Source organism: Micromys minutus (assembly GCF_963924665.1).
Source record: "Micromys minutus genome assembly, chromosome: 13".
Taxonomy (NCBI): Eukaryota; Metazoa; Chordata; class Mammalia; order Rodentia; family Muridae; genus Micromys; species Micromys minutus.
In genome coordinates, this window is record NC_137982.1 from 40,210,751 (window position 1) to 40,236,803 (window position 26,053).

General features: G+C 36.3%; 1 protein-coding gene across 1 annotated transcript in view; it reads right to left on the reverse strand.

Moving 5' to 3' along the window:
- Nucleotides 1-2,645: 2,645 nt before the first annotated feature.
- The window catches only part of SCN7A (sodium voltage-gated channel alpha subunit 7), a gene marked incomplete at both ends in the record, with an annotated part of 61,526 nt that continues 38,118 nt past the window's right edge, over nt 2,646-26,053 (reverse strand). The window contains 11 exons of the mRNA XM_080927292.1: nt 2,646-3,709; nt 6,967-7,237; nt 7,776-7,877; nt 8,685-8,822; nt 9,200-9,253; nt 9,958-10,236; nt 13,606-13,713; nt 16,022-16,195; nt 17,105-17,259; nt 19,753-19,858; nt 25,154-25,564. Of these exons, the coding sequence (XP_080783418.1) occupies nt 2,646-3,709; nt 6,967-7,237; nt 7,776-7,877; nt 8,685-8,822; nt 9,200-9,253; nt 9,958-10,236; nt 13,606-13,713; nt 16,022-16,195; nt 17,105-17,259; nt 19,753-19,858; nt 25,154-25,564 (2,862 nt within the window). The remainder of the gene's footprint in view (nt 3,710-6,966; nt 7,238-7,775; nt 7,878-8,684; nt 8,823-9,199; nt 9,254-9,957; nt 10,237-13,605; nt 13,714-16,021; nt 16,196-17,104; nt 17,260-19,752; nt 19,859-25,153; nt 25,565-26,053) is intronic.

Sequence of the window (26,053 nt, forward strand, 5' to 3'; positions counted from 1 at the left end):
GTACAGATGCCTACCTATAATTTTAAGTATTTACTTTTTAATTTTTACCTAAATTTCATGGCGATCAGAGGAGATCCTGATCTATGTGACTGACATCATTCTTTGAAATTCACGAAGATCTATATTTATGGACCAAAAGATGTTTAGTTTTGATAAATCATCCATAGGCTCAAAGATGATTTATGTTCTGAGCTTATTAGGTAATGTCCTATAACACCCAATTCAAGTTTATTTAATAAAGGCTTAAGGTTTTGTATGTCTCTAAAAGGATGATATAGAATTAAATAAATACATTCAACACATGCTTTATTAGTGGAACAGAAGGCATGGTGACTATGCTAATACCCAAATAAATCTCAGAGTCAACGTGAGTCTCAGTAACATCCTAACCATGCTGTTTTGTGGATTTGTTAGCTGATCCAACACTGATGTATAAGTGTCAGAGATCCACAGCCAACCTAAGGATTTTCACTCTTTTATTATGAGGATGAGCACATGAACAACTTACGATGTAAATATTATTTAAAGTTTCACTAATCAGTTTTGCCAAAATGGCTTATAAAAGAATAATATTAAAAACAAACCAAGCCAAGTGTTCTTAACAGGTTATATTTATTATTTTCTGTGAGATCTCAACAGAGCACATGTGACAACAGTCTTCAGAAATGAAACTTTCTAGTTTTTGGATGGTTACTGCTTGGCATTCTTTATATGTAACTGCAAAATGATTTTCAAACTCAGTGTGTTGTCTGAATGGGATTTACGGAAGCAAGTTATGATTCAGCCTTACAATCTGTATCATTTTCCTTATTAAGGCATTAAGAAATTAGAAAACTGAGACATTGAGGTAACATAGAAGCTAACATTTCCCCAGTTAAACCTCCATGTTTCTCTTGTCTTCAGCACATAACAAAGAGTGCCAACCAACCAAAGAACCAGTCAAACAGCCAGCCAGCCAAACAAACAAACAGACAAACAAAAACACAGAACCCACAGACTCAGTTACATTTACTTAGGCGATCATCCAAGGCAAATTGGTTAGGTCATTGAGTTTGTAAGGTCTGGGAGTAGATTACAGGAGTTAAGGCTCAAGTTCATGCGTTTGTTACAAAATACAATCTTTAGAATATAATGGCATTCAGTGTAATCAAGCCCATTTAAAGCTTCTTATTTCAGTCAGTAGAATATATATCTTTTTTCTTTTTAATTCTGTAGGATTTCATAGGCACAGTGAAATCAGTTCTTACACAAATGGAGAAAATATGTGATTCTCAAACTACATAGGTAGAAGTAAACAATTTTGTGAAGAAATCAAAACCAACTATGTGTGTTAAAAATAATATCAGTAGTGAAAACTAATGTTTGTTATTAGATTCTCAAATATAAAACCCTTGCATGAGTACTTATATGTATGACAAGATATAAAAGAAATAAGGGAAAAGATAAGTGAGCGATAAAACTAATTTGCATATCAATGTTAGAAAATGCCAACTTAACATTCATCTGCTTATTTACTACCCCTATTGTTGGAAAGATCACTTTCTTCTTCAAGTTACAAGAAATACAAAGTGCAATTGAAAGAACTTTCAAGTGACCAGTTTCCTAATTAAGGGCCAGGGCACTGAAAATCCCCAAACATGCGGGTTGCCCCCAAAGCTTCTAATTTACATGATAGCATGCACCTGCTATGGATAAGTAGTAAAAAATACACCAGTTTTTAGAACAAGATAAAGCTTTAGTCCATTAACATTTTTTATGTCTATTGTATTCTTTTAGTAAATGTGTACTTTTAAAAAGGTATAAATGTGAATCAAATACAGAAAACACACTCATTCTTAAGCGTGTCTTCTTTGTTTCTTGCTCTGTAAATCTCAGCTGTTGCTAAGCTGGAGCTCTTGTAGATCTTCCATGGCCATGAGGACCAAGAAGCAATGAAACAAAGTCACCTTCTACTAGCCAAAACTAGAGAACAGTGAGGAAACAAAGCAAGAAAACAAGCAAGCAAACAAAAAGGAAAGAAAAATACAAGAAGCCCACAGCAAGAAAGCAAAATGGGGCAGGGCTGTCAGTTAAACATTTTGAAAAATAGATCTTGAAAATTAGCCCAGATCTGAACTGAAGGCACTTTCTGATGACATGCATTTTTCTTTACCACACAGCAGCATTTATTTGGGATGTTTGTGATTTAATGCAGTCCTTTTCTAATCCTGAAACACAATTGCACATGAAGGAAATATCTCACATTTGCAACTAAGCCCCAGTGGTGGTGATCCTGCCTGTAAAACCACATATAAAATATATAAGGGGAATTGTTTAGCTGCTGAACTTTATGTCCATTTCTTCCCCTTTCCACTGCCACATTGTCCACTCTACACAATACTAGACAATTCACAGAGAAACATTTTAAATAGCTCAATGACAACGGTAACCTACTTTAGCTACCTGCGGAAGCACTGAGGTGCTGTCTTTCCTGAAGCATCTGAAGGCTGAACATAAGCTGAGCTTGTTATGGAGAAGTGTGGGCACACAGATGTGGTCCCTGTCTCTAGTCTCTGATCTTCAGCTTAATTGAGCATTTAGTGTGTGTGGGAATATGCCAAAAAAAAAAAAAAAAAAAAAAAAAAAACCAGAAGTGGGAAGAGGCATTAGATCTGGGTCTGAACAGACGCCTTTTCCTGGATTTTGCCAGAGTGGACACCTTTAGAAGTAAGATCATCTCTGCCATCATCTATTACAGGGATATCTGGTACATTTTTGTCATTTTGCCTTAAGCGGTAATTTTTATATGCACGCTGGATGATGGTTGCTGAGACTGCCTCTTGTTTGCGTTTCAAAGTAGTTGTAATTGGCTCATATGTAATTTTGAAAGGGTTTGCTAACATAAACCCGGATTCTATCTCTGAAAGGATTTTCTCCACCCTCTCATCCTTTCCCATCACTCTATTCGTAAAGGCAAGTAAAACATCGAGACAATGAATTCTGTCTCCTGCAGCCATGGGGAGATCCATGGCCACGAGCTGGCCCTTGTTCGGTTTTGCCATGAAAAGAGGAGGATCTAGAGAGGCTGCAAAATCGGAAAGTTTACTAGAGTCAATGTACTGGGTCCTATTAGGGTCAAACCTGTTCCACACCTGGAAGAATCTCCTAAAGTCATCTTCACTCAAGGTCCTGTTTTTTTTCTTAGAAGGAATACTTAAGAACTCCATGATCAAAACAATGTACATATTAACAATGATCAACCATGATATGAGGATATAGCTGACAAAATAAAAAATTCCAACGGAAGGGCTCCCACAATCTCCCCTGACCTGAGTGCCTGGATTAATTTTATCAGGATCACAGTCAGACCACTGACTGTTGAAAATTGCATCCAGCATCCCGTCCCAACCAGAAAATGTTGTAACTTGAAAGAGACAGAGCATACTGCTTCCAAAGGTCTCAAAGTTGGACACATCATTAATTCCGGCTTCCTTCTTCACGTAGGCAAAGTTGTACATGCCAAAGATGGCGTAGATGAACATGACCAGGAAGATGAGAAGACCAATGTTGAGCAATGCTGGGAGTGACAGCATCAAGGGGAGCATCAGATCATGGAACACCTTTGGTCCTTTTCCAGGACGCAGGATGTGAATGATGCGAGAGAGGAGTATCAGCTGCACAAGTGAAGTAGGCACAAAGTATTGTCCTATTGTCAGAGGCAGCAGCAGTCCTTAGTGTGAGAAAAGAGAAGGAAAGAACAACATTATCCAAATGCAACTGTATATAAAAAGATGATTGAGTTTGCAATGGATCTAGTTTTGTATAGTTCATGAATCTACTATTACTCCATCACTTAACCTGTCTCATAAAACAGCATATTGGACATTGGGTTAGTTAAGTATTAGTTGCATCAATGATCAGGCTCTGTATCAAAATTTAAAATAGAATTCTTCTGTGTTATTATTAAACGGTAGTTTTGAAATCACAGGTGACCAGATCCATACTGTAGTTCAATAATTCAATTTTTCAAACATTGTTGGATTAAGGGGTTTTGCCCAATCTCACGAATACCCAATACCTTCACAATGTATATGTAAATACAGAAAGGAGGATATTATAATTTTTCTCAAAGACTTTATAGTGCGTTAACTTTTGATAGTTATCAAAGACAAATAGACTGCAAGGAGGGAGACATTATTGATAACCAAGATTGAAAGAATGTATAGCATTCAGTGGTTCGTAGAGTGTAATTTAATATAACTCTTTTACGGGTAGCATTTGAGTCCAAAGAACTTTAAATATTAGCATAATATATGAGAATCTCTTCATAACTTCATTGCAGTTTTAGTTGCAAAGGTTATGGAGGCATTTGCTGAGAGGAACTATCAGGCCTAATTTTTTCGTTAACATACCCACTCTCTAAGATGAGCTTTTTGGTGGAGTTCTGTCATGTCTACATTCCCTCCAATGTATGCTTGTGACTCTTCTACACTGGAAAAATTCCCATCTCTTCCAAGTCTTTCAAGCTCTTCCATTAATAAAGAGGAATCCTCAATTCTTTGCACAAATTCTTCCTTGTGCTCAGTACCAGTAGATTAAACCCCATTATCTAAAATGACTCTGCTGAAGACATTATTTTCCACATATTCACTTCTACCCTATATTTCTAAGGCAAAGTGGCAGTAAATGCATCCAGTGAGACTCCAGGCACATTTTATTCAACAATTTTTATTAAAAGATATGATACATTTCTGACCTCAGTGGAGTATGCTGTCCAACTCAATTGTTTCTTATCATCTCTTTGCTCTGTGATTCACATAGTTCTCATCACTTACACTCAGCTGAAGACATACTAAGTGGCTCATGGTTGCCCTGTTCACCTCAGCATCTCCCTCAATGAACCATCGCAGGGCTCAGGTCAGCCTTTAACCATCTCAATTTAACAATACTCATTATTTTAGTTAAGTTGACAACATCAGTGCCTTGGCCAGATGAGTGCCTCAGAAGATTAGAGATTAACGTTGAGTCCCTTTCTTGATGGCTACTTTTGCTATTCCTGCACACCTTTTAATGCCTCCTTCAGTCACTGTAGTTCTATAATTCACTTGTTTCTTTCTTCTTGTCTCTTTGATCTCCACATACTTTTCTCTCAAGATTATATTTTTCTTTCTTTAGTCAGTGACATGAATTCACTATTATACTGAAAGAGTGAAATTTCTAAATTCATATTAGGCAGGTGATTTATATATGTTTTCTCTTATAAATTTTCTGGTTGATATCATTAACATTTTATTTATTTATTTTTTTTTACTTTTTTAGATCATAATATAATCTCACCAGATTCCCTTCCCTTCATTAAAACCTTTCTATATACTCGTCCTCCCTCTCTTTTCTATTTATAGCTTCTTTCTACATTAATTGATATTACATAAACATACACACACATCTATATGTGTATATATATAACAATGTATATATATGCATAAACACATAAATACTTAGTTGCTCCTTAATATGTAAATACAACCTGCCAATTATATGTAATGTTACTTATATGTTTGTTTTTCAGGACTGAGCATTTGGCATGGGATAACCAATTGGTGTGCTCTTCCTTAGAAAGAGTAGTCCTCCTACTCACAACATTCTTTGTTCCCTGTAGATCTTTGTGTGTGGTAGAAATGTCCTGAGCTTTCCTTTGTAGCATATCTTTCATCCTTATTCATCAAATGTTTATACAGCCACATTGGTGTGACTTCATGAGTGTAGCTTCTGACATTCTTAGGAGACACAATCTCTCAGCACACTCCCTGCTTCTCTGGCTCTTACATTCTTCCTACCCACCCCCCTTCTCCAATGATCCCTGAGTCTTAAGTGCAGGCATTGATTAACATCATTGATTTTTAAATGCTTCTTACTAACATGGAGATCACATCCTGGTTATGCAGAAGCAACCACTAAAGAAACTTCTTTATTCCTGGCATAATTTTGCCCTCAATTTAGTGTCTGGATAACCCCTTACCAAGTAGGTCTCTGTTTAAATTTGTTTCTGAAATGGCATTTTCTCTGACCACCAGTTACTGGTCAGGTGCTCTTTCTTTTGCTACGTGTTATAGTGCCGTATGCTTGAGCACATTCCTGAATGTTCTGCTCTGCGTGTGTATGCTCTGATAGTCTATAAATGATATGTATACAGAAAATTTCCTAGCCTTAATATACAGAGTTCTATTTAGCAAGATGATCATGAAATGATTTTGTCAACAAATGTAATGTTTTTCTTTTTTCTCTTCTATTTATTAGATATTCTGTATTTACATTTGAGATGTTATCCCTTTACCCTGCCCAGCTCCCATCCCCTCTCCCCTCCAGTTGCATTTACAAAGGTGGACTCCCTTCTGGTCCACCTCTGCACCCCATTGCCTTGTCATTTCCTGTACTGGGACAATGTGCCCTCTCTAGAATAAAATCCTCTTCTCACATTGATGCCAGACACTGCTATCTTCAGCCACATATGAAACTGAGTCAATAGATCTCTCAAAGTGAATATATTCAAGTAAGAGAAAACTAGAGACAAATTCATTAAGCCCTAAAACTATGAGACTAGGAACAAAGTCCTTTAAGTCCTAAACTCTTAATGATGGGATGGTTGAGGACATTTTAAATAATTAAAAGTAAGGGATTGTAGTGAGCGTTGATAGTTTAGTGATCATTTTAATACACATACCTCTTCTATGGCAGCTTAGAATGTTACAGATTACAGATAACCAAACCCATATCATACGTTTGTGACAAATACTTATGTTTCTAAAAATATGAAATATATTTTACCACCTCAAAATAGTAATAGTACATATATATGACAAATTATGATTCATCCGTTTGGGGGAAAATGATCTAATCATTTTGCTTCTTCAACGTCACTATCCTGGTACATGATATGATAGACTGAATTAATATCATAAAGGAAAACATGACAAGGGACAGCCTTACCTGTAATGGAGAAAATGACCACCATAAAGTCATGCACATTCCATGCACTGGTGAAGTAGTGGCAGTGGAAGGCGGTGAGCTTCAGTATGCATTCCAGAGTGAACAACATGACAAAAATGGAGTTCATCCAGAAGACGGCAGTTTCCATTGCTGGACCCTGCTCATCATTTTGTATCATAATGGTTGTTGCTTGGAAACAGATGAGAAGTATGATGGTAACATTAAAGACACGGTGTGTTACTAGGTCAAAAATGAAGCCTTGGAATTTGTTCTGTAGGTGAAAAAGAAAGGCAATGCTTATTAACAAGAGACTTATAGACTTGTAGGCACAGTTTTTGAATTCTACAGTCTCCCTCCCCAAGCAATATAAAACCATCACTCAAGTCCTTTGTCAAAGAATGTATTTTATAATTGTTGTCAAGAAACAGTTACACACAGGCACACACATACACACACACACACACACACACACACACACACACACACACACACACTCGAAAGTAGTGAAGACCAGTGATTGTCTCCTGATACTGCTGCCTCTACATCCCACTTTCTGGGATTAAAGGCATGTTCCACTACAACTAACATATCTTTTAAAGAATAAAAGAAAACATATTTATGTGACTTGTAAGAATATAATGAATATGTTTATGTTTATTTTTCAAAGAAGTTTTTTTTTTTTTTTTTTTCAGGTACTAGGGATTAAACCTAGACTCTTGAATTGGTTAGGCATGCATTCTGGCACCAAGCTGTAGTCCCAGCCTGAATAAAATGAATATGTTTTAAGGTTCAATATAATATTGTCTTACTATAGGACGGGGTGCTGGTTTTTGAGGGTCTGCATACAAGAGCTTCTTCAGTGCCCGGTACTGCTTTTTCTGTTTTACTGTTATAAAGATATTTGATCCTCCCTGGTAAACAATAAATAAATAAAAACATATGAAAATTGCATTTTACCCAAATTCTTCCCTTTATTGTTGTACACTTTAGAAAACTAGGCTTCATTCTTCACACATTCAACTTTTCTCTGTAAAATCCATATAAAACATGAGGAATATATGATAATAACCATCGTTATTACTTGTTTTCCTTTTCGTTAGTGAGACAAGGACATAGAGTGGAAGACATGAGAAACCGGCCATGACAAATTTAATTTAATAGATATGATTTGTGTCTGTTACCAAGTAGAAGTCATTAAAATTAGAATTAAATAGTTTTTATAAGCTCAAAATATGGCCAAATTTTACAAATGTAATAAAAATATTTTTAAAAAATAATTCTGAAAGTACATAACGTTTATGTCCCCTGCCTAATTGCAAAAACTTACTGTAATTACACTTTAACATTGCCTTGAATTTATGATGTTTCTACTCCAAAGAATAGTGAGGCCTTATTAATAAGTAATACTTTTTCTGAACATATACATACTTGTATGGACATAGAAACATTTTGTTATTTGGTTCTCATTACACTATCAATTACAAACAGACACATATAAATGCAGGGACTTTTTAATTTTGCCTCTTCTCTGAATGTGCTTTGAATATGGCGGGTACAATAAGGTGGGCATTTCTGTCATATGGATAATGTACAAGAACACTAATTATTGTTCTATTACATCTGTGCCATGAAAATACGACATTAACCCAAGAAGACAATCCTAGAAATACTTTGCAAAGTCTGATCTTTAAGCATGTAGAAAGAATATTTATACTTACCTTATTTTTCTGCTTGTTGAAATTACTAATAATAACACCAATCAGCATACACAGAGGGAGAAATAATCCAAACATAACAAAGATGATGAAGTAAGTATACATATAGAGGTTGTGCTCAAAACTAGGTTGCATGTTTACCTACAATGAAATGTGAAAAAAAATAGTAAAATATGGATACTAATGTGTAAACGTGAGACTTATAACACAAATGAGGACAAGAAAACCCTGATAAATAAAGCCAATGCTTTCCTGGTTTCTTGGTGTAAGGCTATCATGGCTGTGTTCATTTGGAACTTTATTATGCTTATTTTGTTTAGTTCGGTTTTCAAAAGATGACAATGCTTCAAGAGGGATAATCAGGGCTCAATTTTCACATATGTTACTAGAAAAAAAATTCAGTGCCCATTAAATACCATATGCGGGAGAGAATAAGTGAATTAATCTACTGAAATTACCATTATGACCTGAGCTTTAATTATCCCTTTGACAATACATTGGGAATGTCAGATACTTACACCAACAGAATCGATTGCTGAATTCATAATACTGATCCACCCATTGAATGTTGCCTGTGAAAAGGAAAAGATATGGAAATCTTATAGAAAAATTTACTATATATAAAAACACAAACCTTAAGTCATTTTAGTTTAGTACTCTAAAAGCCTGGATTGTGGGGTTTCCCACACTTCAATATACTGTGCAACTGAGATATTTAACCCATTAATGTCAGAGTGCTATTTTTACCTAATTCATTTAAAATTCATAAGATAGATAATATACTTTCAATAGAATGAGAGAGACAAAGGAAACTGATACTAAAATCTGAACTACATGTTAACAAGCATCAAGGTTACATTTGTTGTCTTATTCACATGATTTGAATGGTGGACCCTGCCTATCTGCTGGATACCAGACTAGCGCATGGCTGTCACCCAGCATTTTACATGGTGTAGAGATAATGGCCACATAACCAGACTGAAGGACTGTGAGCCTGTTACCAAAGAGCAATGGTGGAGATTGTCAAGTCGAGGCATTTCCTCTCCTTTGTCTGTGCTGTTACCCTACTTGCTTCTCCCGCAAGACACCCTGCCTTACTGGATCTCAAAGAAGCCTAGAATAGCATACATCTCAGAATTGTGATCTATCACTTAATAAAATTGTCCCGCTGTTTTATAACCAGATCTGTTTATTATCCATATTCTGTTCCAGATGCAAGTTTGGACTCTAGCTTAAACATAAATTTGATTTTAAATAGGTGAAAAACTGCACTCACCACTTGGAACAAAGAAAGAAATCCATTTCCGACATTATCAAAGTTCAGTTTCGCATTCTCCCATGGCATTGATTCATTAAATACTAGGTTTTCACATTGACTCTTATTCATAACTTCAAACACAGAGAATCTTTCCCCCCTTGTTGGGTCAATGCATTCATAGAACTTGCCAGCAAATAAGTGTACCCCGATAACACTGAAAAGCAGCCAGATCATTAGGGAGACAAGAAACACGCTCACAGTGGGTAAAGATGTTTTCATCAAAGCTCTCAGAACCACCTGGAGTATAAGAAAATGAGCATTTGAGAAAAAAAAGAAAAGCATTTTAATTTATAATCAGATTAAAAGTACTAATTCATATAGTAACACATTGAGTCATATAACAGGCATATCTAAAGATTGAGTACTTAATATCCCAATATTTGAACTAACTTAACATCCTTTCACTTTTAATAAAAATTGTACTATAAGTTAAAATTCCTTACAAAATTTGACACATCATTAACGGGTAACAGAAAGGTTAGTTCAAATATTATACCAAGTCTTTATTTCAGTTAATTCTGTACTCTCAAAGAATGGCTTAGATAACTGAAACTCTGCATGAATTAGATTATGAATAGAATTGGGTTATATATAAAAGTGACAGAGAACAGGATGAGAGGTGACCTGAAGGTTATGAACTTTGGAAGGATGGATTTCCAAAGGAGACAATAAAGGAAAGTCACAGGAAATCTGAATCAGCGACTGATGCAGTAATGAAGTCAAAGCCATAGATGGGCACAGGAAACATAGTATCCCTAACTTGGATTCTGCCCTGCTTGCTGAATTATGCTACTAGTGAGTGAGGTGGGGAGAGAGGTCGGAGTAATGAATCCACACCCTAAAGGATATGAGCACCAGCCACAGTCTACAGTCACTGTCTTCCTTTCCTCATCACGTGCCCTTCCACATTTTAATGGGAACTTTGTGCTTATTACTGCACTGAAACTTTTGCATCAAAATTGAACTGTTTGCTATACTCAACAGAATCCCTTCAAACCATTGCTGTCTATTTTATTCTCTCTAGGAATTTATATTCTTATTTATTTTCCAACCTGAACCACCATCAATTCTGTTACTTCATCAGTCTAAACATTTTTTGATCTTTTAACCACTATCTTTTCCATACTTCTTTGTTTATATGCCATGGATTTATGATCTTGTATTAATGTTTTCACTTAAGGTGTTTTTACAACCACTTCACTATAACTCTAAAATGAAGCCACAGAACATTTATTGACATTGTAGATATTTTGGCATTTATATAGTTGAACCCATTGATTATCTTCATAATTTTCAGAGAAGCCTTAAGGGTTCAAGTGGGGAGAACACACAAGTAAGAATTAACTGGGAGTGAAAGGTAACTTTAAGTAAATTTATTTATAGAAAAGTCCAGTATGCAAGAGAAATTAATTTTTCATTCGCTGGCATCAAGAATGCATACAGCCTTGATAGTCCTCTGTGATTAGAAGGAGAAACATCCAGAGACAGCCTCACCTGGCAATCCACCCCATTTGAAGCCACCCAACCAAAGCATTATTGCTGATGCCAAGAAGTGCTTACTGACAGGACCAAGATGTGGATGCCTCATTACAGGCTCTGCCAGTGTCATACAGGTAGAGTTGAGAATGCTTACAGCTAACCATTGGTCTGAACACAGGGACCCCAATGAAAGATCTAGAGAAAGGACTAAAGGAGTTGAAGGAGTTTGCAACCTCCTGGGAAGAACAATATTATAAACTAACCAAAACCTCCAGAACTCCCAGGGACTAAAACACCAACCAATGAACACACATGGAAAGAAGTATGGCTCCAGGTGCATATGCAGCAGAGAATAGCATTTTCTGGCATCAATGGGAGGAGAGGCCTTTGGTCCAGGAAAGGCTCGTTTTCCCAGTGTAGGGGAATGCCAAGACACTGAGGTGGAGAAGGTGCTTGGGAGAGAGAGCACCTTCAAGAAAGCAAGTGGAGGGGGAGGGGAGAGGGGGGAGGGGGGTGGGAGAGGAGTAAATGTGATAACATTTGTAAATACAGAGAATATCCTATGAAAAACAGAATAAAGTAAGAACATCACTCTCTCAAAAAAGGAATGATATAGAAAACAGTAGTTTAAAGAATGGGTTTTAGTCATAGACTTAAATTTCAGAAATATCATTTAAATAGAAAATTACTGAAGCTGAGGGTGTTGAGATTAAAAGAAGAGAGCCTAAGAAATGTGTCTGGAGTAAAGGACCTGGGACAGGTGTGAGGAGGAGAGAACCCAGGACAGGTGTGTGGGGAAGAGAACTCAGGACAGGTATGTGGAGGAGAGAACCCAGGACAGGTGTGTGGAGGAGAGAACCCAGAACAGGTGTGTGGGGAAGAGAACCCAGGACAGGTGTGTGTAGGAGAGAACCCAGGACAGGTATATGGGGAAGACAACCCAGGACAGGTGTGTGTGTGTGTGTGTGTGTGTGTGTGTGTGTGTGTGTGTGTGTGTGTGTGTAATAAAGAACCCAGGACATGTGTGTAGAGAAGAGGGCTTGGGATGGGTGTGTGGAGAATGCCTTTTTGAAGGAACCAAGAGGGAAATGATGGAATGTCCTGTGGAAGAGAAATGTTCAGATAGGGAAAGAATAAGAAAGATTCCCTGGTGTAGAAATCAAGAGCTTTGAAAGATTTTTTTTTTTTAACAGAATTAAGCATGGTCATGGAAGATGAACACTGAGATAAAAATGTCTGGAACACTCATAGTGAGATTGTCTGTGGTTATAAGGACTTGTTTTCTAGCACACTGGGAGCAGGATGGCAAATCAGAGGTAGATGTTAGGCATAACAGATGTTCCTTTGTTCACTGGATGACGGTTAATGCAGAAAAAAAGAAAAACAGTTAATATGAAGAGCATCAATAAGTGCTCAGCCACAGATGGAACATTTAAATTATTCTTCCTCTCTGAGACTCTGACCATGGCAGAATAAGAGGCAAAAAAGTTGTCAGAGACACAGGTTCAAAATGACCAGGGTGAAAGAGTGTATTTTAGACAGATCCCTGCACTCATGAACCGACATCAGCCATGGTTACCCACACGATTAAACAAGTCAACTCTAATGCAGGGAGGAGAAAGTAGTTCCTGAGACCCTATTCCTCACTGAGGAGCCCTGGACGGGTGAATATGATTGAAATGTGTTTATGAAATTAATTTACAATTAACTGAAATACTAAAATAGCTAATAAACTTGTTTTCCTGATAGTCCCCGTGTGTGTGTGTGTGTAAAATATATACATTTATATTGTATATCATATATAAAAAAGAATAGTATTTTATTAAACAAATGATACAAATATTGAATATATATGAGGGTTAGAAAGATATTGTTTCTGAAACTGTTCTTAATCTCTCAATTTTTACTTGTCTTTACTTTCTTTGTTAGTTTTCAGGACTTTTGGGCAACAGATTCCTAAAATCAGTAATTGTGTTGCCAACAAAGCTTCTCTATTTGTTTGCACTGGGAGATATGCTATTGGTTTGTTTAAAAATAACCGTTAATAGCAACAATAAAGCTTGTCAATTCATGGAAATCTAGTGGTCCTACAGGAAAACTTCCAGCTGAGTTTTAAGTCTGTCTTACCTTCATTCTTTCAAACTGAGACAGAACTCGGAGTGCTCGAAGGAATTTTATGGAAGTAAGAGGGTTCAGATCTTCTCGAGTTTTGCCTATTAAGCTAAGGCAAAACACCTGCACACATGTTAAAAAGAATTAATACAGTCATAACCTCTGTGCTTATAATAAACAGTACACTATCTAAAGCTAACACCCAACCTTTTAAACACCTAAATGTGCCTTAAAAATACAAACAGTCAAGAAAATAATTTTTGTTAAAATTATTTTATAAAAGGTAAAACAGAAAACATTTCCCCAAATAAATAATATTCTTACATAAATATTTATAAATATTCTTTATAAACAAGATTAATGTTTATATTGTTTTTAATTTTCAGTAAGATAATTTATAATACATCAGTGAAAATATACTCATTGAAACACACAGACTATACTTACATATTCACAAGTGCATAATTAGGGTTAAGATAACATATAATAAAAAAATCCAGAAGCTATGTATATAGAAAGATACTAATTGAATTAAACAAATGTATAGATTATAAAATATATGGCTATGTGCTGAAGTGACTTTTAAAGTAAGTTTATATTCATAAAATTGTCAGTGCTTATTATATGTTACTTAGAACTGAACAATATTGATACTGCTATGATGAAACTTATACTGTGTCTCTATGATTCCTGTATTTTCAAGTCAGCACAGAGAAACACGAATTTGTTCTTATCTCTGGGCTATAAAAATGGTGTTGAGGCACCCTTAGAATCACAGGGCTGCCCACAAAAATATACAGGGATGGAGATTAAAATAGCATTCAGTAGAGGCTCAATGCTATTTGCTTCTCCATAGCGTAGAAGGCTCATGATGAAAACTGAGTTATGAGACAGTGGTCACCTATTACAAGTCACTAATTCTGTGCATAAAAGCCTCTGTAGTTTCTCATAACAGACAATCAGCTATTCCTTGGGCAAACACTATCAGCTCTATGATATGTCTAGAAGGCACAGTGAATAAAGGGCGATAAATAACACTCAGAAATTTCTGTCCTAATAAAACTTACCTTTAAGCACGGGAAGACAAATTATTCATCACAACTGAATAGATTAATTAATATTCACAGGCAGTATGGAAGCAAAGGGAGATGACATGAAAATACTGGGGTGGTTGTAGGTTTTATCAGAAAGCTCAGGATGATAGAATGTCAAAGGTTTCATTTCAGCTACAGCATAAACACTTGCAAAATCCCAGATGGAGGAATGAGTATCAAGGCAATAAGATGGAAGTCATATGGACTAATTTGAAGCACTTCAAAAACCAGTGCTGTCAGGTCATCTACTGAGATGGCAGGGGTAGAGAATGGGGTGGCTGGGAAGTGGAGCAATGGGTGATCTCATCACATCAGGCTGAATTCAAAATAGCAGAGACCCATCTGCCTCCACCTTAGAACTGGGGCTAAAGGCTTTACCACCACTACCCAGTCAAGAGAGACTTTTATTTATAAAGAGTGGGCTTTTGCTCTGAGGAGCAAAGACTGTTATACGGTTCCACTAAGAGAAGTAAGTGCATTAACTGATTCCACTTTTGACTTTTTCACCTTGTTTTCCGTGCAGTAAAATAACAGAAACTCCACCTCTGCCAAAGCTGGAATGTTAGCAAAAAGTTTACACAATGATCCACTAGAGAAGCCCTGACACTGTGTGGATGGTTCAGATGACAATAAATATTCAAATTGTGTATATATTATTTAAATGTCAAATCAATAGAATTTAAAGATTTTAGTGACTTTTCACAATCTTGTTCAATAAACTGGCATACTATCAGTAATTGCCTGTGTGAATTATTGTAATAATCTAGAATTGTAATAATGGATGTGTTAAGTTGTGCAGTGACAGAGTATGAATAGACGTTAAACATTACAGTTGTGGACATGTAGCTAAAGAATTCTTGGTGTAGATGTTGTATGGTGGGGAGGGGGGATAAGGTCAAAGGTCGAGAATAAACAGAGGAGAGTATAACTTAAAATACAAACAATATCCCCATGGTGAACCAGAGAAAAGCTGGACGAACCTGAGGACAACCCTATCGGAAGACCAGCAGTCCCAGTTAACCTGGATCCCCAGGATCTCTCAGACACTAAGCCACCAACCAGGCAGCATACTCCAGCTGCTATGAGGCCCCCAACACATATACAACAGAGGACTGCTGAGTCTGGACTCCTTCAGAGAAGATTTGCGGTCCCTGGGAATTGGAAGGTCTAGTGGGGTGGGGTGGGTGAGGATAATCTCTCAGAGATTGGGGTTGGGATGTGGGAAGTATGGGATGTGGAAAAGTCAGAGGGTGGGTGGGGGAATAAAGTCTGGACTGTAAAAAAAGATTAAAAATAATTTTTTTAAAAGATAGTGAAAAGTGGGAAAGAATACATACGATAACGACCATGAAGTCCAGCTTGTACCAGTTGTTAGAGAAAAAGGCTTTAAAGCCATAAGCCACCCACTTGAGAAGCATCTCCAGAATGAAGATGTAAGCAAATATCATGTCCGCGTATTCCAGTAAGATTTTAATGGTTTTTCTCTGATCAATATATATGTCTTCAAGAGCCTGTAATTAAAGATTTACATGGTAATGTACAAAATATTCTAGGAATTCTGATTATATGAAATTAAATTCAATTTCAAATCTGATGACACATAAAAAAATCTAAATGAAAAGCTAATGACTTTCACGAATTCCTATGTGCAGGTCACAGCAGGTTGTATGTGAACATACTTTGAAAAAAATGAAACTAAGATATTTAGAAAACAATGAATTGTAGCACAGTGATTTTACACATTGATTTTTATACTTAGTACCCTAACACAGTGTTTGTCATCTAAGTACTAACTTTACTTTTGCTTAGCTTCTAAGATCAGTGAGGCCAGGCATGTAGTTTGGAAAGGCCACAAATAAAAATCAACCCTATTTCATCAGTAGACATATAACAGATAAAGCCAAAAGAATCAACAAATTAAATAATTGCACAAGCTGTACCCCAATATATCATGGCACCTACTTTTAAAGTACACATGGAGTAGTTCATTTATTCTACAGTTGTCATCCAAAACTCAACACTGATCAGATGTCAGTTCCACAAATTGTAAATGTGTGTAAATCTCGCTAGCAAACAATATAGTTAAACAGAAACACCCTCAGTTTTCACTTTTACAGGGAAATGTCATAGCTGCCATCAGAAAAACAGGTACAATAGACAACCACTTTTCTACTCAAGGTGGATTTTCTGGGGTATTTTTTGGACTCTAGAGTATTCTTGTAAAATCCACAAAGTCTGTTCCCACTTGAGGACCATAGAAACTTGTTCAATAAGTAAGGTATTTTTGGAAAACAAACAGGACACATTTAAAACAATATAACTTTATCAATGTTCTAGACGTACAAACAATAGTTTTTATCAAGTAGCTAGAGGATTGCTAAAGAAGGGGACTGTGACATTTCCTGAGGCTGAGAGCTCACCAGAGTGCCGGTGCAGAGCAACGTGACCAGGCCAATGAAACACTCAAACCAGGTGTTCTCTACTATCTTGCAGCAAGTTTTCCTTATGTTCTTCCAAATCTTTCCATTCCTAGATTCTCTACTGACTTGACCAGTTGAAGATTTGCGTTCATAACCTGCCAAGAATGGAACTGTTAGAGGCGACTATCTAGGAAACTCACAAGGGATAAACGTCTCATTCTTTTATGCTTTACTGATGACTTATTAACTGATTCTGATACCCATGCTCTGTGACCCATACACATTTGTCTTTGTTACCACCACTTAGTGTCCGGTGATTCGAGAGGAAATGAGAAGAACTGAAGCCCTGTGTTTGCAAGAGCAAGAAATGAGATGCTCAAGGTAAATAGAACAGAATATCCTTCTCCCAGAGAGGGCAAAGAAGGAATGTGAAGGAAACCAGCCAGCCAATGCTACCGTCATGTAGCTATAAGAAGGCTGCCTTCTTGCCAGAGAGAGTTAGCACAAACAAAGTTGTATCTCAGTGAGTGAATGATTATTGGGGTGGCTGAAACAAATGGATGTGGGTGTTGGATAAAGTTAAAAAATAATTTGAGTAAGCTTTAAGTACAAAAATGTGCTTCTTTACTAAAAATGGAATATATTCTTGCCTTTGTCTTAGTTGATTCATTTGAATTTAAGTTGCTGAAATATTTGTCTTTGTGTGTGTGTGTGTGTGTGTGTGTGTGTGTGTGTGTGTGTGTGTGTGTAAATGTGTGGTGGTGTGTCTGTCCATTTGGATTCTTGAGAAGTTGCTGATGTGGGGATGTTTTTCTTGATTTTTTTTCTATATCTATATTTTGATACAGGTCTCTCACTGTACTTGGAACTCACCATTTCCACTAGACTAGCTGGCCCTCAGGTCCTTGGATCCATCTGTGTCTGCTTCACCAACACAGGGATTATAAACTTGGCTGCCAGACTTGGCTTTTATGTGGATGCTTGGGATCCAAATTCTGCTCTTTCTGGATTGTATAGCAAGCACTCTATCCATATCATATCTACTCTGAGCCATATTTTGAGCCCAAAATATTCTTATTTTGGCAGTTAGTAATTTAATGAGTGAAATGACTTTAAAACTCTAAATCTGTAGTTAATTTATTAATCTTGCTAGTAAACAAATTTGAATTAAAATCACTAAGAAGTACTCAGTTATTCTACTTCTGGGCATATACTCCCGAGATGCTCCAACATACAATAAGGACACATGCACCACAATGTTCATAGCAGCCATATTTATAATAGCCAGAAGCTGGAAAGAATCCAGATGTCATTCAGTAGATGAAGAGATACAAGTGTGCTATATTTACACAATGGAGTACTATTCAGCAATTAGAAATAATGACTTTATGAAATTTCTAGGAAAATGGATTCATGTAGAGAATATCATCCTGAGTGAGGTAACCCAGTTACAAAAGAACAGACATAATATGCAGTCACTGATAATTGGATACTAACCCCAGAAAGCTCTAAACACCCCAGAAACAACTCACAGTCAATATGAAGCTCAAGAAAAACAAAGACCAAAAAGTGAAAGTCTCAGTCTTTCTTAAGGAAACAAAAGTGTATAGCACCCTTTTAGAGTGTGGTACATCTAGACTTTAAATCATTAATAATCAAAGAGCTAGGAATTAAGCCTTGTGGCAATTTTTGATATTCAAAGATCATTATGTTTAATCTATACACACACACAAAAAAACTCTGACTGTTTCCATGGTACATTCTGTTCTACATGTACTTTATGCTTATGGTAACTAGTGGGATTTCAATGCATGCTATCAAACCTCTAAAGGAGTTAAGTACTGACAAAAATAAATTCGTATAGTTTTATGCCAAAATGCTTTTAAAAATCTGCACATGTATCTCTCTTTTTTAAATAAAGTTGTAAGGAAAAAATGTATACAGTATATACCTGGTATGCCAAAGATATTCCTGAAGTTATATTTTATATATACTAATATTTATGCAAATATATAAATATATAATTATGCTTTATTTTTGTCTTAAGTATGTAGAAAATTAAATTGACTCAATTCATGAAGTCAAAATTATTTTACTTGCCATTTATATAGTCTAGTTCCAATTTAGATACAATTCCTTGTCCTGGTACAATGTATGCAGTTACATTAGATACCAGTAGGCAATTACATACAAACTTTAGATATACTCTTAATATTATACCACAAAGAGTGCATTTGAGTAAACTACCAATATTATTTCATCAGTCATAAATTTGAAGAGTTCCTTTCTTTAACAACGATGTCAATAACACTCACTACAGGCTTCTAAAATTTATTGCTCTTTAGATGAGAAGGTGGTGCAGGGCCTGATAATAGACAGACAGACAGACAGATGAAATGAGCTGTTGATGTCACAGATTTTAACTCCCACATTACAATGCATCATACAGACCCTTTCTCTTTTCCCAAAGATGATTTTTTTCTTGATACTTATTTTATCTATTAAATTATAGGTGTGTTGATGTGTACACATTTCAATACGTGTGCAACTTTTTTCACCATTACATTTCAAAGTAAAGACCACGCTGTTATTGGGATTCAGAAAAATAACCTATTTGGAATGAAGTTACTAATGGAGTGAGTACTTGCCATTTTTATGAAGCTTTGACTTTGCATGCTCATAGACAATGTCTTCCTCTTCAGAAATGGCGATGTCAACAGTGCTGCACTCCGATGAACTAGACTGCTTCATTTTCTAGAAAAAGATGTATAGCCCCAACAAAAATGTTACAGCCAAAGGTCAACTTGATTATTGTAGGTTTGTTTCATTTTTCAGAAGTAAATATGATATAAATATATATTTTCCAAAGTTAAAAGACATCAAGGTAGTTGAGGCTGACATGAAATGAAATTCACCCTGCAAAGATTTGCTTTTGAAGTTGCTTTGAAATATAACTTTGGATAAGATTAAAGTTTAGATATAAAGCACTTATTGTTTATAAAATAACTGGGTTTAAAAGTGTAAGGCAATTCACACAGGACATATATGTGTTTTTCTAAATAGACAGATACAGCACAATAATTCTTTCTATTACCAAGTAGACAATAAATTTCCTGATCACTGCTTATTTCAATTCAGATAGTTTTGTATTTGTCAACTTTGCACATGAAGTTTTGATGGGAAAGGAGAAACACACAAAGAAAAGATATCTCTAGACAGAATGTGGCAAGTGGATAAAGCCAGATATGAAGATCCTGGAGACAGAGAGGTTCTTCATCCCCACACAGCCATGACTGAGGCTCAAGACTACCCAGTCTAGGTGTTGATTGCTTTGTGCATATGGTAAAAGTTTCAGTTTACTTTGCTTTGAGATGGACATAAACATGCTCTCATTTAAGTACGCCAGGGTCCTATAAGTCAATAGCACCAAAAGATATTTTCTAATTTAGACAATTCACACATAGGAGTACGTAAAAATATTATGTTTGTGTTAAATATTCTCTGTATTTACACATTCGATGTTATCCCCTTCCCTCAATCTGACCCCCCCACCACCTCCAATTGCCTCCATGAAGGTGCTCCCTTCTCCCAGCCACCTGCACAATGGCGCTCCCTACACTTCGAAAAGGAGCCTTCGCTGGACCAGAGGTTTCTCCTCCCATTGATGTCAGGTCTAAGTTTCATTATTTTCTGCCATCTTCTCCTCTTGGGTGTATCTGCTTCTTTTTGTTCTAGAGCTTCCATGTTTGCTTTCAAGTGTATGCTTTCTCCAGTTTTTTTTTTTTTTTTTTGGAGACACTAAGAGCTACAAGTTTTTCTCTTAGTACTGCTTTCATTGTGTCCCATAACTTTGGGTATGCTGTACTTTCATTTTCATCACATGATAAAAGGTCTTTGATTTCTTTATTTCTTCCTTGACCAAGTTATCATTGAGTAGAGCATTGTTTAGCTTCCATGTGTATGTGGGCTTCTTTTGTTTTCATTAAAGACCAGCTTTAGTCCTTAGTGATATGATAGGATGCATGGGATTGTTTTGATGTTCCTGTATCTATTGAGGCCTGTTTTGTGTCCCATTATATTGTCAGTTTCGCAGAAGGTGCTGAGGAAAAGGTATATTCCTTTGTCTTAAAATGAAATGTCTGTTAAACCCATTTGGTTCATAACTTATGTTAGTTTCAGTGAGTCTCTGTTAAGTTTCTGCTTCCATGATCTGTCTGTTTATGAGAGTAGGGTGTTGAAGTCTCCCACTATTATTGTGTGGTGCAATATTCGCTTTGAACTCTAGTAGAGTTTCTTTTATGAACATGGGTGCCCTTGTATTTAGAGCATAAATGTTCAGGATTGATAGTTCATCTTGATAGATTTTTTCCTTTAATGAGTAAAAAGTTTCCTTCCTTATCTTTTTTGATGACTTTTTGTTGAAAAATCTATTTTATTTGATATTAGGATGGCTACTCCAGCTTGTTTCTTGATACCATTTGCTTGGAAAGTTTTTTTCCCAACCTTTTACTCTGAGGTAGTGCCTATCTTTGTTGCTGAGATGAGTTTCTCATATGCAGAAAATGCTGGATCCTGTTTATGTATCCAGTCTGATAATCTATGCCTTTTAATCGAGGAATTGAACCATTGGTGTTAAGAGATATTAAGAAATAGTGATTGTTGTTTTCTGCTATTTTTGTAGTGAGAAGTAGAATTATATTTGTGTGCTTTTTTCCTTTGGGGTTTGTTGCAAGAGGATTAATTTTTTTTCTAGGGTGAAGTTTCTCTCTTTGTGGTGGCATTTTCCATCTATTATTCTTTGTAGGGCTGGATTTGTGGACAGATATTGTGTAAATTTGCTTTTGTCCTAGACTATCTTGGTTTCTCTATCTATGGCAATTGAGAATTTTGCTGAATATAGTATCCTGGGCTGGCATTTGAGTTCTTTTAGGGTCTGTATGATGGTAGTCCACGATCTTCTAGTTTTCAAAGTCTCTGTTGAAAAGTCTGGTGTAATTCTGATCAGCCTGCCTTTATATGGTCCCTGTCCTTTGTCCCTTACTGCTTTTAGTATTCTCCCTTTGTTTTGAACATTTGTTGCTTTAACTATTATGTATCAGGAAGAATTTCATTACTGGTCAGGATTATTCATGTAGAGTTTGAAAAAACAACTTATCAATAATTGATCATTCCTTGTGATCTCATGCCCAATCATTACAGTGGAAAGCTTACTTTTCTTTAGTTCTGACAAATTGCTCAATTAAATATATAGCACTTGTATAATAGAATATATCTTTGATAAGTTATTTAACCAAATAAAGACTTAAATATGCACACAATATTAATGATAGATTCTGAAATCCAATATTTATAGTTATTTTACATTGCTGTTTTATTTCATATTATTTCCTTTTTTTTTTTACTGGAAATTTTTTGCATTTACATTTCAAATGTTATCCCTTTTCCACAATCCCATCTCCCTCCTCCTCACATTGCCTCCATGAAGGTGCTCCCTCTCCCAACCAACCTTTCCATCTCAACATCATGGCCTTCTGCTACACTGGGAAAATAAGCCTTTGTTGGACCAAAGGCTTCTCCTCCCATTGGTGTCAGAGAATGCTATCTTCTGCTGTGTATGTACCATAGGTCTCTTTATGCAAACTCATTGGTTGGTGTTTTAGTCCCTTGGAGCTGTGATAGGTTTGAATACTTGATAATTCTGTTCTTCCCTTGGGGTTGCAGACCCTTTCAGCTCTTTCAGTCCTTTCTCCAGCTCCTTCATTTGGGTCCTCATTTTCAGTCTGTGGTTAGCTGCAAGTATCCTCCTCTGTATCAGTATGGCTCTGGAAGAGCCCCTGAAGAGGCATTTATGTTAGGTTCTTGCCAGTAAGCACTACTTAGCATCAGAAATAGTGCTTTGGTTTATTAGGCACATATGGGGTGTATCCCCAGATGAGGCAGTCTCTGGATGATATTTTCTTTGATCCCTTCTCCTATTTATGTATCTTTATTTCCTCACATGAACGTTTTGTTCTTCCTTCTAAGAAGGACTGAGGCATATAGCTTCTAGCCTTCAGTCTCTTTGAGCTTCATAAGTTTTGTGAATTATTTTTTGGGTATTCCCAGCTTTTAAGGCTAGTATCGACTTATAAGTGAGTACATACTATGAGTGTTCTTTTGTAACTGGGTTACTTCACTCAAGATGATAGCTTCAAGTTCCATCCATTTGCCTAAGAATTTCATGAAGTCGTTGTTTTTGATAGGTGAGTAGTACTCCATTGTGTATATGTACCAGAATTTCTGTATCCATTCCTCTGTTGAAGCACATCTGAGTTGTTTCCAGCTTCTGGCGATTATAAATAAGGCTGCTATGAACATGGCTGTGCATGTATCCTTATGAGATGTTTGAGATTATTTTGGTTATATGTTCAAGAGTGGTAAGGTGGGTCTTCAGGTAGTACTATGTCCAATTTTCTGAGGAACCGCCAGACTGATTTCCAGAGTGGTTCCAGTTTATAATCCCACCAATGGTGGAGGAGTGTTCCTCTTTCTCCACATCCCCACCAGCATCTGCTGCTATCTGAGGTTTTGATCTTAGCCATTCTCACTAATGTAAGGTGAAATCTCAGGGTTGTTTTGATTTGCATTTCCCTGATGACTAGGGATGTGGAGCATTTCTTTAGGTGCTTCTCAACCATTCAATATTCTTCAGTTGAGTATTCTTTGTTTAGTTTTGTATCCTATTTTTTGTATGATTATGTGGTTCTCTGTATCCTAATTTCTTGAGTTCTTTGTATATATTGGATACTAGCCCTCTCTTAGATGTAGAATTGGTAAAGATATTTTCCCAATCTGTTGGTTGCCTTTTTTTAAAAATTCTGTATTGTGTGCTTTAGACTTTCTAATAATAGTACCAAGCTTTTGCAATGAAAGCCCGGTTTTATTTGCTATGCCAAACAGCAGTTTTATCTAGAGATCTATGTAAGCCAAGACTTCAGAGGAGAAAGATATGTGTGAATATTTGAGGAATAGAGATTCCCATCATCTTGTCATTAAGATTAAAAAAAGCCAAGAATATTGATATGCTCAAGAGGGAAGTTGAGGGACTACTAATTACTGACCCTGAACTTGTATCAGAAGATACATTTGAGGCATCATAATAGACCACATATGCCTAGCCAGCAGAGTTTTGAGGAAAGGAATGCCAGGCACAATGGAGACATGTTAAAGACATAATATGTCCTTCTCTGTAGCCTTCAACTGATCTGAGATGATAACCAATGAGACTCATAGCTTGAAGCTGATACATCACACAGTGCTCGCTGTAACACTGACTCTTACCTTTCCTAACTGTACCTTTAGATAATGCATTGTTATTTCTAAGTGAAAAGAATACAACATTAAATATTTCAGAAGCTAAATAAACAACAATTTTTAGCCATTTAAATGTGTTTGCTATGTGTTTTTCTAATTCAGGTATTTATAAACTTACCAATTAGTCACAATTCAAACTACTGACTTTATTATTATTATTATTATTTTAGTCTTAATCCATTATATTTTAAAATATGGTAGACGTGTGTGAATGGACTAAACTTTGATTCTTAGCAATCAGGAAATAATCATGCCACACTCATTAAGGCTATCCTCACAGCTTGAAGGTGATAATGCACAAAGAATTCGAATCTCCCTGTCATACACATTGATCTTTATAAAGGTATCTATGTGCTTTAAAGATAATTTTCATCACCACAAACTTTTTATATATTGATTTACAGAATTTCACAATGAAATCATCTGATAGCTTCTGAATATCCCTTTAGTCTAGGCATATTCGGTCCTATTTCTCTTACTTCTTCCCTACAAAAGAAATATATCTTCATTTTCGGAGGAGGAAACAAAAGCCTGGGCATTTAAGTTGTTTGATTAAAACTGTTGAAATCCAGTACTTAGGGCAGGTGGAGTTAGGATCAGGTGTGCAATTTGACTCTATAACTTCAGTATTGACTTACTTCTTTTGAACAAACCCACAAATCTACAATGAATACAGAATATAACAGGACATCTTACCTCTTTACTGCCCCCATTCCCAGTCTTGCTCTGAGTCTCCTTGTTACCCAGATTTTCTATATCAGTTTCGGAGACACTGGGACTCGCCATCAGCGACTGGCTCTCAGACTCAGTCACTGGAGTTTTCTCAGTGCCACTGCTCTGGTCCTTATATCTGAGGAACGTTTGGGTGTCACTCAGTTCAGAAAGAGTATGACCGGAAATATTTTCTTTAACACTTGGATCACATATTTGATCTGTTGCTTCTGTAGAAACAGTTCTCTTTATGCACAACATTTTAAGAAGCACACAGTTTATTCCAGTCTTTACCCTTGCCATGGCAAGTTGAAGGTTTTTGGTTTCTTTGCTCACTTCTGTTGTAGCATCGTATGAAGCGAATGAACTCACCAATGCCACAAAGAGGTAAAGTATCTTAAAAAAAAAAAAAAAGAAAGAAAAATGACATTTAATGTATCTCGCTTGTTTTGCTTATTATGATAAAAGCAGACCTCTAAAAATCCTAGTCTTAGACACAAAATTTTATCAACTGCTAGTAGATTTTGTGAACACATTTCCATTTGGTCACTTGGTGGGTTGCTGGTTTTGCTGATGTAGTTGTAGTTAATGCTTCTTTTGATGCTAAAGATTGAACATGAGGACTTACAGACCTGTGAGTGCTGTAGGAAATATTACTACTCCACCAAACATCTAATTGTAAGTTTACAACACTCACTTAGCTATTCTAGATTGTCATGCCAAAACTTGTTTTCTCATGGAGCCTGGTTTCCTTAAAGTGAGAGAACTTACACTAACTTATAAACAGGTAGCAGTACAACTGACAGATAAGCACTCTATCAACAAATGCCTATGGCAAGTCTGTTGTCAGCTGAGCCCAGTGCCAGCAAGATGGGCAGACCATAC